Raw genomic sequence first — 14,716 nt, forward strand, 5'->3', positions numbered from 1 at the left:
GAGGCACCCGGTGAAAGGGTGAACTGCAAAGTGCGGGGAAGGAGACTAGCTCCCCAGCAATCTGCCCCTAAACCAAAAGTCACGGGGCTTGTTGGGGGGAGGGTGGAGAAGAGCGCGGGACAGAAGAGCCACACTGAGAGGAAACCCCGCCCCTAATTCTCAGGCACCCCTTCTCCCTTCCCCCTTCGTCAACACAGTTCTGGCTGAGGCAGAGCCTGGGGTATCATCTCTGAGTCCCCGCTCCGTTTGCCTCCATGTCAGCCTCTATTTTCTCTGTTGTTCCTCCTCCCATGTATGCGTCTCTTGTGGTCCCAGACGGTCCCCACCGTGCTTAAAGCAGGATAGGGATGCAAAGGAAGAGTCAACCCAGCCTCTAATATTAGCAGGCTCATCGTGAGCCAATGGACTACTATTTCGTCTTCTCTCAAGTTCCAGAAGGACCCCAACTCTCACCCACTCCACAACCCCGTCTCTGGAACCTATTCACTCTCAGGGTGCCTCCTTCACTGATCTAATGACCCCCAATAGACCGACTAGGAAGATAAGAAAACTAGTGAACCATGTCAGTTTCTCAGACATCCTTGCTCTTTTGTTCCTCCCCTGCAGCAACTTTTCTGCCCCTTCTCTTTTGTCACCTGTCCTGTCCTAGATTCCTTGTTTTCCAGCAGATTTGGGGAGCGACTGACAGGTTTGGGGATCCAAGTCAAGATACACAGTAGGAAAGAAATGCCCTTGTTATGAAACCCCTTCTTTAAGATTAGCTCCTTTTCCAAAGGCAGGGCTAGCACAGAAGCTGGGCTCCCTCATCTCCCAGGAATGGATCCTGAATGTTTGAGCTCCACAGGTCTGACCTTCCTCAGGATGCTTCTGGGCTCCGCACCCAAAAGCCCCCCAACCCCTTGCTATGAGGATGAGCGGCCCTTGTCTGGTGGGTCTGAAGGAGTGACCTGTTAAGACCAAAAACTTTAAAGTGACTCAAGCACACTTAATTTCTTCAATTAGCTTTAATTTCTAACCACTTGATTTAATCAATCCAGCAGGAATTGTGGTGGGAGTTCCAGCCTAAGAGGCGGAGAAGTGGCTGAAGGTAAGATTGTCTTTAGGAGCAGTGCCCTGCGATTGGATCTCCCTTGGCTGTGGAGGAGCCTCCACAGACCTGGCATAGAAGCTGGGCATAGAAAGTGCTTGGGCAGCTCCTGTTGAGGTTGTTTTCCAGGAGAGAACGGACACTCTCATTTGGAGTTCTTGGAATAGGTATATGTGAATAAACTGGTAAAGAGAAGGGCCTTTACAATGGAGGGCAAGGAGCCCTCTGCTTAGTGCCCCATGCCCTTGACTCATCCTTATTCACTTGGAGGAAAGGCTGGCAGGAATCCAGAAGTGGCCAAATGGGTTGGCTTGCCTCCTCAATACCACTATGTTTGGAGATAAGGGAACTAACTCCCTTATCCCTCCTTCTACCCAGAGGGCAAGGGAGGTTACAGCTCTGTGAACCCAACTGGCCTCTACTAGGGCCAGGAGACTCAGAGGAAGGAGGAGAGTTCACAAGGGTGGGTAGGGGTCCCCTAGCCAGATGGGAGCAACACCTAGGAGATTACCTTACCTCTATGTTTGAGGAATGAGTCTGGGCAACAGAGATTAAGAAAAAAAAAAAAAAAGGCAACACTAAAGACAGTCCCACACAAATCAATTTTTAATAATTTCAACTTGCCACCAGCTCCAGATCCAGCTGCTTTGGGGGTTTATCACCAGGGAAAATACTAAATGCCCCAGGCTGAGCTATCCATTCAGTGATCAGATGACCCAGCCTGTGATCTCTTAAGAACCTACATCTACACATGGCAGCCTGTTAGTGGATTCTCTGGAACTAGCGCATAGCTGCTTAATGTTAGAGCCAGAACTCTGGTTGCCAGGGAGGGCAAGTAACCCAAAGAGATTTTAGGTTAAATGGATAGCAGCCCAGGTGGTCCCAGACATGCTCTCACTGCTGAATTCCTCCACTTATTCCTAGAATATACCGGTGCTGTTTGCTCCCGCCATCCTGAGGGCTTTAGAAAGTGCTTTAAAAAGGGAGGATCTCGAAGCAGCAGCTATTTCAGAGGCAGCTGTGGGGAAAGCCTATAGAGATTCCATGGAAGCTATCCAAGGGAGGAAGCACAAGCCAACTCCCCAAAAGTCAGATTTGCCTGTGGCCCCACCCAGAATCTGAGTGGACAGAATAGAGGCCTTATGCATGATGCTCACCTGGCCTGTTTCAGATGGAGGGCACCCTACCCCCAGGAAGTTCTCTCCCTCCCAGGCACTAAACCACGACAGGAACAGATTCCTCCCCAGAGGAAATTCTCAGGCAGGTTGGATGTAAACAACAGCAGGGTAAGGGGGTGGAACACGTGGAGGGGAGCTTAGCAGAGGCAGGAGAGGCTGCCAGAGGAGGGGGGGCTAGGGAGGCGGGGGAGCTGCTGGAAAGGGAACCAGCAAAGTAGGCACCTTGAGGGCTCCAGAAAACCTGTCAATGTTTATTTCATACATACCCTAAAGACAGAGTAAATGAGATTAGAAACGAAAAGTTAAGGTTGTGACCCTATTGTGCTGATGGATCAAATGGGTCAGAAGGAGGGGAAAGATAATGGTACTCCTAGTGCCAACACTAAAATTCAAAAGGCGGTGGCCAGACAGCAGAGCACTGGGCAGATTCTCATCTCCAGTTTCCCAGAGGAGTCAACTCTGAATTCAGAAAATAGGAAAACTGGCCGGGCACGGTGGCCATGTCACGGTGGCTGACAGGAACAAACTCTAGAGGATGTGAGAAGAACATCTAGGCTCCCAGCACTTTGGGAGGCTGAGGCGGGTGGATCATGAACTCAGGATATTGAGACCATCCTGGGTAACATGGTGAAACCCCATCTCTACTAAAAATACAAAAAATTAGCTGGGCATGGCGCACACTCCTGTAGTCCCAGCTACTCAGGAGGCTGAGGCAGGAGAATCGCTTGAACCCAGGAAGCGAAGGCTGCAGTAAGGCTGAGATCACGCCACTGCACTCCAGCCTGGGTGACAGAGGGAGACTCCATCTCAAAAAAAAAAAAAAAAAAGGAAAAAGGAAAAAGGTACCCCATTCCTACCCTACCCTAAATCTGAGCCAAGGGTCCTGATGACTGGACAAAGTGCCAGTGGGGGCAGGGGACACAGATTTCAAGCCAAGCACAGCCCCAGGCCCAAAGGAAGCAGGATGTAGCTCCAGCTATATCTGAGAGTTCATCTGTTTTCAGAAGCCGAGCAGAGCCACTGACTTTCAGGGTGCTGGCATTACCCTGAGGCTTGCCTCACCAGCTCCCGAGAATTAGTCAGTAGCTACAGCTTGTAACCTCAAGACTGGAAATGTGAGGGGCTGTTAGGGAGCCCACTCTGGAAGTCCCCATATTTCTGGAGGCCTCTCCCCACTGTGCCCACCCATTCCTCCCCAAATAAGATTATCCCTGGCTTGACCCTCTTGCCCCTGCTGCCCGAGCTCCACTGAAGTGTAGTCTTCACCAAGAGAACTTGGTATCTGTGTTTCTCTGCAACCTCGGGGGCAGCCCCCTCTCCCCTCACTCCCCCTCCAGCCCATGATCCTCATGGGTAAGGGCAGTCAGAGGCTGCTCAGTTAGGCGTGGCCTCAGGAGATAGTGGAGAACTCCTTGAGCAGGACTTCTTGGCTGAGTGTATGGAAGGCCAGGTTTCTCCGGACGTTGGTGCTAATGGATCGAACCTGGGAAAGGGTAGGTGGGGAAGGTGGGAGGGCACAGCCAGAGAGAAAACAGGAGAGAGTCAGTTCCAAACGGGAGAGGACAGTGCCTGCTACAGCGGTCACTAGAAGTGTCTCTCTTAGGAAATGAACCCTTAACAGCTATTATCCCTGCAGGCAAATGAGCAAACAGTTCCTTGACAGCAGGGAAGGAGAGAAGAGGGGCTGATAGGAACAAACTCTAGAGGATGTGAGAACAACATCTGGGCTCCCGGGGAGGTAGAATCAGGCACAGACAAGAAAGGAGGGCTGAGGCTGGCCTCTGTCCCTGCTTTGGCTATGCAGAAGGGGGACTGGGCTGCTCAGTGATCTGATGGAGGAGGAGAAACTGAGGCCAGAGGACTCATGCTCTAGCACCACCTCTCTTTAGATGTGTTTCTAGTCTCTTCACTCTCCCTTTGGATTTATCTACATTTTCGGGTTGGCAGGAGTGTTTAGAGATGCAGTCCTTTTCTGGCATAGATGGTAGGGGTATGATCCAAGGAGGCCAATTTCAATGGCCAGGGCCAGGTGACACTGCTAGTGAGTCCCAGCTTGGGAGCAGGGCCAAGTATTCTTAACTCCTATAGTACTCCTTCTAAGATGCCTGCCCACTCGAGAGGAAAGCCTGGGGCGTATCCTTGCCGTGTACCCACTGCTCACCTCACGTACGCTCTACCCACAGAACCCTGCACGAAGTGTTGCCTGGGTCAGCCTGGGAAAAGCCTGTAGAGAAAGGGTCAGAGGGCCCAAGTCCCTACTCTGAGAGGGTTCCAAGAGGAATCTGGCAGACTCTTCAAGGAGATTTTCCCATAGGAAATAGCTGTGTAGGTTGCCTGAGAAACAAAAACGGAGGGAGAAGGACAGTGTGTCCTCCTGGGGCCCAAAGTCTCAGAAGCTTTCCTTCAATTTCTGCTATGCTATAGGAAACTTAATGAAGTCGTCAGGAAGGAAGCAGAAGAAAGGGCAGCATGGCAAACAGCAGGAAATTTGAGCTCATTAGCTCCAAACCGGACCAGACCCTCTTTGCTCCCCTGTGCTAGGGGAACGAATATGAGCAGAAATGAGTAAGGCCATGGTGAGTGTCTCAGAGCCTCAAGACACCGCTCCTGTAACCCTCTCCAGCTCCTCACAGATTGCTCTCTGTTAACCACTGGCTCCCAGTACTTCCTCCACATCAACTTGAAGACTTGCCAACCATTCCATAAAAATGCTCTACTCTGCTATCACTTTACAGTAATGATTTCTGTGTTCCAAATGAACTCACCCCAGAACATGTCTTCCTGACCCTTTGGAAGTCCAAAATCCTGAGGAATGTCATGTCAGGAACAGAGTTGGGCTATGTTTAGCACAAGACAAATGATCTAAAATGCAGTGCCTTTACCACACACTTGGCATGGGGTAAGTAAAAGCTGAGCTGATGCAAGTTCAGCCCCAGCAGAGGGAGGTCTAAGGATAGGGAAAGTGGGTACAGAGGCCTGCATGTCCTGGTCTCAGTTCCCAGCCAGGATGTTTGTGTAAAACCAAGCTGGTAGGGTGACAGGACTGCAGGGAGGCTGAGCTTTTCTTGAGAACAGCTCAGAGTACAGGGCAGGAAAGGGACCATCAATAGGGCTAGCTCTGTGGAGACACTGACTGGGAAGTTAAGTAGGAGGCACAGCAAATGCTCATGGCTCCAAGTGCCCAAGGGTTGGGGCTACAGGAAGCTGAGTGATTAGAAAGCAGGGAGCGGAGACTGGAGAACTAGATCGGGAGGGGACTCAGACCAGCGGCCAGTTAGGAGTTTGGGAAGAAGTAATTCCATAAGAAGGGGAAGAATCAATTACTCTTATTAGTTGCCCTGAGGACAGGTTAAGGAATAATGAGCTAGATCTGCCCCTGGGAACACACATCAAACCCCAGGCCCAGCTGGAGCTGTGCAAGGGCTGTCTCCATGGCTGCAGAGGAGAAGTAGGCAACACCACCTCAAATAGCATCTTCTCTTACTGCCTGGTACAGTGGCGGAGAGAAGTTGCATACCCCATCCCAGCAGACCCCTCAAGTCTTGTTTTATCTGCCCTTAGCAAACCGCAGTTGTCCCCTAGAAGCCCATCTGCACAGTAGAACCCAGTGGCTGCGGGTGGGCCCTTAAGACACAGGCAGAGGCGGTGGGGCACTTACCAGCTCTTTGAAGAAGGCAGCTTCCTTGTGCTGCTCTGAGTAGCGCTCATACTGGTCCAGGCCGTCCTGCAGCTTCAGTGTGAGTGTGTCATAGTTGGCTCTCACCACCTCCAGCACCTGGGGGACATCAAGAGCCAGGCAGGGCTTAGGCCATGCAAATCCCACATCCCTTAGCTCCACGCTGCTGATCTACTGGTTTGGGTTTGGTCTGTGACAACACCCCCAAGAAACCTTGCTCATTACTTATCTTCCAGAAAATAGCCTGGCTACAGGGAACGATGCCTCAGGTTTCTGGGACCACTTTCTCTCTCTCTTTTTTTTTTGAGACTGAGTCTCGCTCTGTCGCTCAGGCTGGAGTACAGTGGTGTGATCTCAGTTCACTACAACCTCGGCCTCCCAGGTTCAAGCGATTCTCCTGCCTCAGCCTCCCGAGTAGCTGGGACTACAGGGACACACCACCACAGCTGGCTAATTTTTATATGTTTTAGGAGAGATGGGGTTTCACCATGTTGGCCAGGCTGGTCTCAAACTCCTGACCTCAGGTGATCAACCCACGCTGGCCTCCCAAAGTGCTGGGATTACAGGTGTGAGCCACCAAGCCTGGCCAACTTTCTAATCTCTCTCTCTCTTTTTTTTTTTTTCTTTTTGAGACAGAGCCTCACTCTTATCGCCCAGGCTGGAGTGCAGTGGTACAATCTCGGCTCGCTGCAACCTCTGCCTCCTGGGTTCAAGTAATTCTCATGCCTCAACCTCCTGAGTAGTTGAGATTACAGGTGCGTGTCATCATGCCTGGCTAATTTTTGTATTTTTAGTAGAGACGGGATTTCTCCATGTTGGCCAAGCTGGTTTCTAACTCCTGACCTCAGTTGATCCACCAGCCTTGACTTCCAAAAGTGCTGGGATTACAGGCATGAGCCACTGCAACCACCGCGACTTTCTAATCTCTTCTATTCCCTGCCTTTCCTGAACAGCCCAGCCTGGCCACCAAGTCTGTTTACTCTGAGTATGGTAAAAGAGCATGAGAAGAGGTTATAGAACAGTAAGCATCTCAGCTTACCAGTATCCCTGACACCACAAATGTGCTCTCAGCCTTATCCTGAAGCTTTCCCTGGCCAGGTTGTCACAGTTGCTGAGTAAGACTTTGCCAATGTCTCCTTCCTTCTCCCATTCTGGGAACCACATTTCTTCAGTCTTGGGATGTTCCTCAGCACCATCTGCTACTTGTTTTCATTGCTCAGTGCCAACTCAGTCTTCTTATCCAGTGCCTGGACTGAACTTCAGGGCATCCCAGCCTTTGGGTATAGGGTACACTTTCAAGACTAAGCTAGAGCCTTTGTTCTGTGGGGTTTTCCTCCCACAACACCTCTCTGATTTTCTATGTGGGGAGGATTCAGACTTCCACTGACTCCAGGAACCTTGAATATCTGTGGTTACAGAAAGAAGGGACTGTTCATAACCAGGCCAGATGTCACTTCAGCTTATAATATCATGAATCAAAGGCAGGGGCAGTTGAGGGAGAGGCACTACACATCACATCAGAAGAAGTGAGCTAGGAAGAAAGGGGAGACCAGGAGAGGGGATGATCATTCACTCTGATCATCAGAGTGAAGTTGATCTGACCTGGAGGAAAGCCTATGGCATTGTGGAGCACTCCCTGCTCAGTAGGGAGCTTGGAAGAATTAGTGAGTGACAATGAACACACAGCTCTGATAGAAGGGGGTGGGGAGTTGGGAAGACGAAATAAGCCAGAGTCAGGATGGAGGACAGGCTCCTGAGGGGCCCAAAGGTGCCTCTGCACTGCTCCCTGTACCAGTCCAAATTTGTGCCAGGCAGACTTCACTTGGTAGCAAATACTCTGGCTGCCAAAAATTCCTGAGGAGACAGAAGGGCTGGACAGCACAGGGAAGGCTTGTGTCCCTATGGGAGAGTTACTGAGTTTGGTTTGGGAAGGAAGGAACGGCTAGGGCAAAGGTCTGGCTCAGCTTTCTTCCCTTCAGACACCCAGTTCTACAAGATCATTCTGCCTGGTGTGTCCCATAGACTGAAGTATAGGCTGGTTCCTCTACTTCTCATTCCATTTGTCAGTTCTGTAGGCAGGAGGACTGGTACCCAGCAACAGCAGTCACCCACAAAGTAATCTGGTCCTCTCATGCACGTGGGCTGGACTCGTGGCTGGAATATCTGCAGCCAAGGTCTTGGCTCAGAAGTGAATGGCTCAAGCCCAGAAAAAGGCAAAATTCCTCTAAGATGGAATCAGCCCCTAGGAACCAGGCAGAATAGAATAATACATGTTTTCCTATGCCCTGAAATCTGGGGAGCTTCATCTATGCTTAAGACCCAGCAACTTGGACTCAGCCTTTCCTGAGGGGTATCAAGTGCCAAAGGACAAACGTCATGCTAAAGTCAATTTCTGCGAAAGAAGTTACTGCATGTGAAGAGATGGTTGTACCTTTTGACCACATCCTGAGAGCCTCAGGCTGCAGGTAAGGCTGCTTTGATCACCTGGACTTTCTCTTCTTGCCAGGGCAGGGGAGAAGGTCTAAGGTCTCACTTAGAAGAGTGATTTCTTCCTATCCCAATAAATCTGGCTTTTGCCAGCATGGTTTAGTTTAGTTTGTTACAGGGAGGTGAGAGCAGAGAAGGTCCCTGAGCTACTAGCTCCTTGGAAGAAAACCAGAAGCAGCCGGACATGGTGGCTCACGCCTGTAATCCCAGCACTTTGGGGGGCCGAGGCAGGCAGATCACCTGAAGTCAGGAGTTCAAGACCTAGCTTGGCCAACATGGTGAAACCCCGTCTGTACTAAAAATACAAACATTAGTGGTGGTGCACACCTGTAATTCCAGCAACTTGGGAAGCTGAGGCAGGATAATAGCTTGAAACCCAGGAGGTGGAGGATGCCATGATCTGAGATCGCGCCACTGTACTCCTGCCTGGATGACAGAGTGAGACCTTGTCTCAAAAAAAAAAAAAAAAAAAAGAAAAAGAAAAGAAAACCAGAAGCCTGGCTGGACTTATGGTGCTCGTGATCTCAGCTCTCCTCTTGTCCAGACACTGCCTGTTGCCACCTCCCCCTTCCCTGGCCCTTTCTTTTTTTTTTTCTTTTTGTGAGACAGAGTCTTGCTCTTGTCGCCCAGACTGGAGTGCAATGGTGCAATCTCGGCTCACTGCAGACTCCACGTCACAGGTTCAAGCGATTCTCCTGCCTAAGCCTCCTGAGTAGCTGGGATTACAGGCACCTACCACTACGCCCAGCTTTTTTTTTTTTTTTTTTGTCTTTTTAGTAGAGACGGGTTTCATGATATTGGCTAGGCTGGTCTCCAACTCCTGACCTCAGGTGATCCACCTGCCTCGGCTTCCCAAAGTGCTGGGATTACAGGCGTGAGCCACGGCGCCCGGCCTTCCCTGGCCCTTTCTTGTGGGCTTACTTCCTTTCTTCCTCTTATACCCAAGGAAAGTTGCCTGTCAGTTCATCTAGTCTCTGCTGTCTCCTGCCCTTGTCACTTTTTTTTTACTCCCAAGGGAAAAAGATATTCTAGGCTCAGGTCTGGGCCCCAACCCATCCAAGACTTCAGAACACTAGCAGGTACTTGCCTAGCCTGGGACTTTGCTTTCTGTAGTTTCAGACTTAAGGAACATGTCTCATTTGAGTCTCAGCACTGGCCTGGGACATGGTGAGGGCCACACTTAGGCAGACAGCCATCTCCCAGAGCCTCTGCCTAAAGGCCTGAGGCTTCACCACAATTTGCAGCCACAGTATCTGCTTCCTGGCAACTCTAAAGGTCCCTCTCAGGTTGAAATCCCTTTCCAATCCATCAGGTAACAGTCTACGCCCCCGCAAGCACAAGGCTACCTTCTTTCATCGGCTGTTGGGCTTGTGGGCTTCCTAGAATCATGCCAGCCACCTCAGCTCAAGGTAGCCTCAAAGCCCGTAAGTCACCTACAGGTCACATGCTCTCCAAGGAATCCTCACACCACCACCTATGACCCTTAGGAGACAAAGAGTTGAGTCTTGGCAACAGCCTGATAGAAAGTTAACTGAGCTGGCCAGGCACGGTGGCTCACGCCTGTAATCCCAGCACTTTGGGAGGTCGAGGTGGATGGATCACGAGATTAGGAGATCGAGACCAGCCTGACCAAGATGGTGAAACCCTGTCTCTACTAAAAATACAAAAATTAGCTGGGCACAGTGGTAGGTGCCTGTAATCCCAGCTACTTGGGAAGCTGAGGCAGGAGAATCACTTGAACCCGGGAGGCGGAGGTTGTAGTGAGCCGAGATCATGTCACTGCACTCCAGCCTGGGTGACAGAATGCGATTCTGTCTCAAAAAGAAAGAAGAAAGAAGAGAGAGAGAGAGAGAGAGACAGAAAGAAAGAGAGAGAAAGAGACAGAAAGAAAGAGAAAGAGAGAAAGACAGAAAGAGAGAAAGAAAGAGAAAGAGAAAAAGAAAGAAACAGAGAAAGAGAAAGAGAGAGAAAGAAAGAGAAAAAGAAAGAGAGAAAGAGAAAAAGAAAGAAAGAAAGAAAGAAAGAAAGAAAGAAAGAAAGAAAGAAAGAAAGAAAGAAAGAAAGAAAGAAAGAAAGAAAGAGAAAGAAAAGAAAAAAGAAAAGAAAATTAACTGAGCTTGGAGTTCTACTCTTGTTATGGGACTTCAGACAATTCACCTAGCCTCTTATTATGGGACTTTAGACAATTCATCTAGCCTCTGGGAGTCTCAGCCCTTTTCTCTGTAAAATGGAACTTGAACTCACCTTCCTAAAATGACATGGGAATAAAAGTTTTTAAGTTCCTGAATAAAAGTTTTAAATAACATACAATTGATGGAAACACTGTCATCCCAATGGCTACACAGCTACCTAGACAGTTCCTATGACTCAAAAGTAACTACTTTCACAGTCCAGGAAGTACCTGCCTATTTCAAACTGTCCCAAAGATTCTATGTGCATAAGTGATTCCTCACCACAAAGGAACATCTTCTGGGTTCAAGTGGAAGACAAGGGATACAAAAATGGACTCAGTTTCAAAGATCTCATGCCCTCTTCTTTGCCTCAAAACACTTTGCCTCAACTTAAGTAAGGGGAAAACAAAGCGGGCAATGTTTGGGAGGGCCTAAACATCTGCCCCTGAAGTCTCTGGAGGTAAGGGGCCTGGGAGGACAGCGAAGTCATCAAGAACATAGGATTGAGGTCAGAGACCTACGTTTTAGTTCCCAGTCAACCACTAATTAGCAAAATAAATTTATGCAAGTTTCTTAATCTCTTTGAGCCTCAGTTTTCAGTATCTATAAAATGAAGACAACAGCATCTACATCTTGTAAGGCTGATGTGAAGATAACATGAGATAATGATTATACAATGCCTGGCACATAATCAATAGTCAGTAATGGTTACTAATTTTATAATGAAAGATTTTCTGGTGACAAGGAGTATTTGGAGTTATGGCTGTCTCAAGATAGTTCTAACCATAAGCCAGGGGCTAGGGCCTCATACTTCTTCATTCAGCCTATGGCAGATTCTGGTGAAGAGAAAACAACATTGTCTATTATTCTTTTTTTTTTTTTTGAGACAGAGTCTCACTCTGTCGCCCAGGCTGGAGTGCAAAGGCGCGATCTCGGCTCACGGCAACCTCTGCCTCCCATGTTCAAGCAATTATCCTGCCTCAGCCTCCTGAGTAGCTGGGATTATAGGTGCGCACCACCATGCCGGCTAATTTTTTTTGTTATTTTTAGTAGAGATGGGGTTTCACTATTTTGGCCAAGCTGGTCTCAAACTCCTGACCTCATGATCCACCCGCCTCAGCCTTCCAAAGTGCTGGGATAACAGGCATGAGCCACTGCACCAGGCTAACATTGTCTATGCAATATGAAAGCAAGCCTCTCACAATGACCTCACCATTCTCAGTGTAACTAGCAAGGCATCAGCCAGAACTCAGAGAATGGCCAGGATAACTTTGGTAGTGCAAAGTGACACAGGTTATACTAAAGAAAAACTAAACAGAGAGGGCTGGCTTTGCATGATGCAGGTTGTGAGGCTGTTGGCTACATTAGGATCAGGATGTCTTCAAGACAGGACGTAGATGAGATCCTAGTGCACAAGGTTAGTTCAAAATTGTTGACAAGGTTTCAGACACATACACACCTTAGCACACATAATATGCATTCCTCACAGACTATTCAGTAGCCTGTGCTCCATTTATTTCAGCAACGCCTTTGAAACACAAAATAATTTCTACCCTGAAGATAGCAGTGGCAAAACAAGAATCGCCAACGTCGAAAAGTTCCTGGCAATGGCTATTCAGTCTCAATGCCAGAGGGCTTTGCCTTGTGCCTGAAAAATTACTCAGTTTCGAATCTCTGTTGACCTGAATTCCCAGCAGAGTAACAGTGAGAGGATGACTAAATAATAGGATGTGACCTGGCAGCAAACTTGTGTTCATTAGTTTCTTCTCAATTTAAGCTGACATTTACAGTTTAACCTGTTTGGGGAAAACATGGGAAGCTGCCACCAGCCCTCTCCCAACCGGGGCAACATGTATGGTCTTTCCTAGGGGCCAGGCTGCCAGATGAGGCTGAGACCACAAGATACTAACAGAGAAGCTTACAGAGACTTCTTACAGAATAGAAAATAAACCAGGAACCTAACAGGATGGTAGTGGGGAATAAAGAGGCTACAAAATCAGAAACCTAGGTTCAAATTTTGAACCATCATTTACTAGTTATATGACTTTGACCTGGGTTTTAGTTTCCTTAATGGTGAAGTGGTCATAATACTATCGTCTTATAACATTATGAAGATTAGAGATAGTATACAAAATAAATATAAAAAATAAATGATAGGGCCTAGCAAATAGAAGGTGCCAAATGGATGAAGGCTGTTGAGATGGAAACAAATAGAAACAATGAAAATGGAAAAATGGAAGTATCTGATGTGAGGGAGGGGAAAAAAGAAAAAGTGTCTGATGTATTCGAATAAGATGAATCAGCTTGTTACATGGTAGCCAGGAGGGCCTGGAGTTATTCCTAGCATCTGAGGATAGCGATAAGGAAAATCATACCTTTTTGGCCGGGCGCGGTGGCTCAAGCCTGTAATCCCAGCACTTTGGGAGGCCGAGGCGGGCGGATCACAAGGTCAGGAGATCAAGACCACAGTGAAACCCCGTCTCTACTAAAAAAAATACAAAAATTAGCCGGGCGCGGTGGCGGGCGCCTGTAGTCCCAGCTACTCAGGAGGCTGAGGCAGGAGAATGGCGGGAACCCGGGAGGCGGAGCTTGCAGTGAGCCGAGATCGCGCCACTGCACTCCAGCCTGGGCAACAGCGTGAGACTCCGTCTCAAAAAAAAAAAAAAAAAAAAAAATCATACCTTTTTTTTTCCTTTGAGACGAAGTCTCGCTCTGTCACCCTGGCTGGCATGATCGCAGCTCACTGTAACCTCCACCTCCTGGGTTCAAGTGATTCTCCTGCCTCAGCCTCCCAAGTAGCTGGGATTACGGGTGCCCGCCACCACTCCTGGCTAATTTTTGTACTTTTAGTAGAGACAGGGTTTTACCATGTTGGTCACATTGGTCTTGAACTCCTGACCTCAGGCGATCTGCCTGCCTCGGCCTACCAAATTGCTGGGATACAGGCGTGAGCCACCACGCCCGGTTATCATACCTCTTTTTGGCCAAGTGCTACTACATGGACAAAACCATAGAAATAATAGTTCTGGATCAGGTACAGTGGCTCACACCTATAATCCCAGCACTTTGGGAGGCCAAGGTGGGAGGATCGTTTGAGGTCAGGAGTTCAAGACCAGGCCCTGGATGATGGCCTATGTTTTATTATTTTTTTGAGACAAGATCTCACTGTCATCCAGGCTGGGGTACAGTGGCTTAATAACAGCTTACTGCACCCTTGACCTTCTGGGCTCAAGTGATTCTTCCACCTCAGCCTCCCAAAGTACTGGAATCACAGGTGTGAAAAAATATATGCATATATTTGTATATATTTATATAAAATAAATTATATAAAATATATTTATATAAATTATATAAAATATATTTATATATTATATATAAATATATATACACAGGTGTGAAAAAACATGCATATATTTGTATATATTTATATAAAATAAATTATATAAAATATTTATATATTATATATAAACATATATAAAGAAAAAATAATAGTTCTGGGAGGAGCCTTTGAAATCACTTACCTAGTTCATGGCCCTCATTTCACAGAGGAAGAAATAAATGTCCAGAAAGATTGGAAATCGCCCAAAGTCATAAAACTGGGATTATATACCAGAATTTTCTCTCAATCCAGTGCTCTTCCTATACTAGCAGGCTGGTCTAACCTGGGGCACATTCTTGAGTTTACAGGCTAAACTTGGGTCTTCAGAGACCAAAGATTCGAGGAATTCAAACTTGCTTCTCCTAAGAAGTTTGGAAGTACGATTTGTGGAGAGCTAAGAAAGTAACCTGGTGAAGCCTTGATTTGCTGTTTGAGCTTTAATGATAGCCGTTTACTCACGTTAGCTGTTTACTGCCCAGCTCCTTAGGGCTCCAGGGTTTGACAATTTTCAATACTAGCAGTTGAACACCCCGCTTAACCCTGTTGATAGTTGGTGTAAACCAACAAAATTTTATAGACCACTCCAAACTCATTATCAGCAATATCTGATTTTGGCTGCTATTTTGATTACTCCATACTCATTTTAGATGAAAGCTTGAAATTCAAAGGTCTTTGATCTTTAATTGGGCTTTTCAGGCCTCTGCCATCCTGTGGTCTTCAGGCTCGGGGTAGAGTGTC

The 14,716-nt window shown here is 47.8% G+C and overlaps 1 protein-coding gene across 16 annotated transcripts in view; it reads right to left on the reverse strand.

The window, feature by feature from the left end:
• Positions 1–1,670: 1,670 nt before the first annotated feature.
• Positions 1,671–14,716, reverse strand: part of ARMH3 (armadillo like helical domain containing 3) — a 222,162-nt gene continuing 209,116 nt past the window's right edge. For all 16 annotated transcript variants that reach the window (XR_012418158.1, XM_074002571.1, XM_074002569.1 and 13 more), the window contains 2 exons: positions 5,924–6,040; positions 1,671–3,748 (listed from right to left, as the gene is read on the reverse strand). Coding sequence is in view for 15 of the 16 variants with exons in the window: in XM_074002571.1 (XP_073858672.1) it covers positions 3,656–3,748; positions 5,924–6,040 (210 nt within the window). In the remaining variant the exon portion in view is untranslated. The remainder of the gene's footprint in view (positions 3,749–5,923; positions 6,041–14,716) is intronic.

This window comes from Macaca fascicularis, chromosome 9 (genome assembly GCF_037993035.2).
Source record: "Macaca fascicularis isolate 582-1 chromosome 9, T2T-MFA8v1.1".
Lineage (NCBI taxonomy): Eukaryota > Metazoa > Chordata > Mammalia > Primates > Cercopithecidae > Macaca > Macaca fascicularis.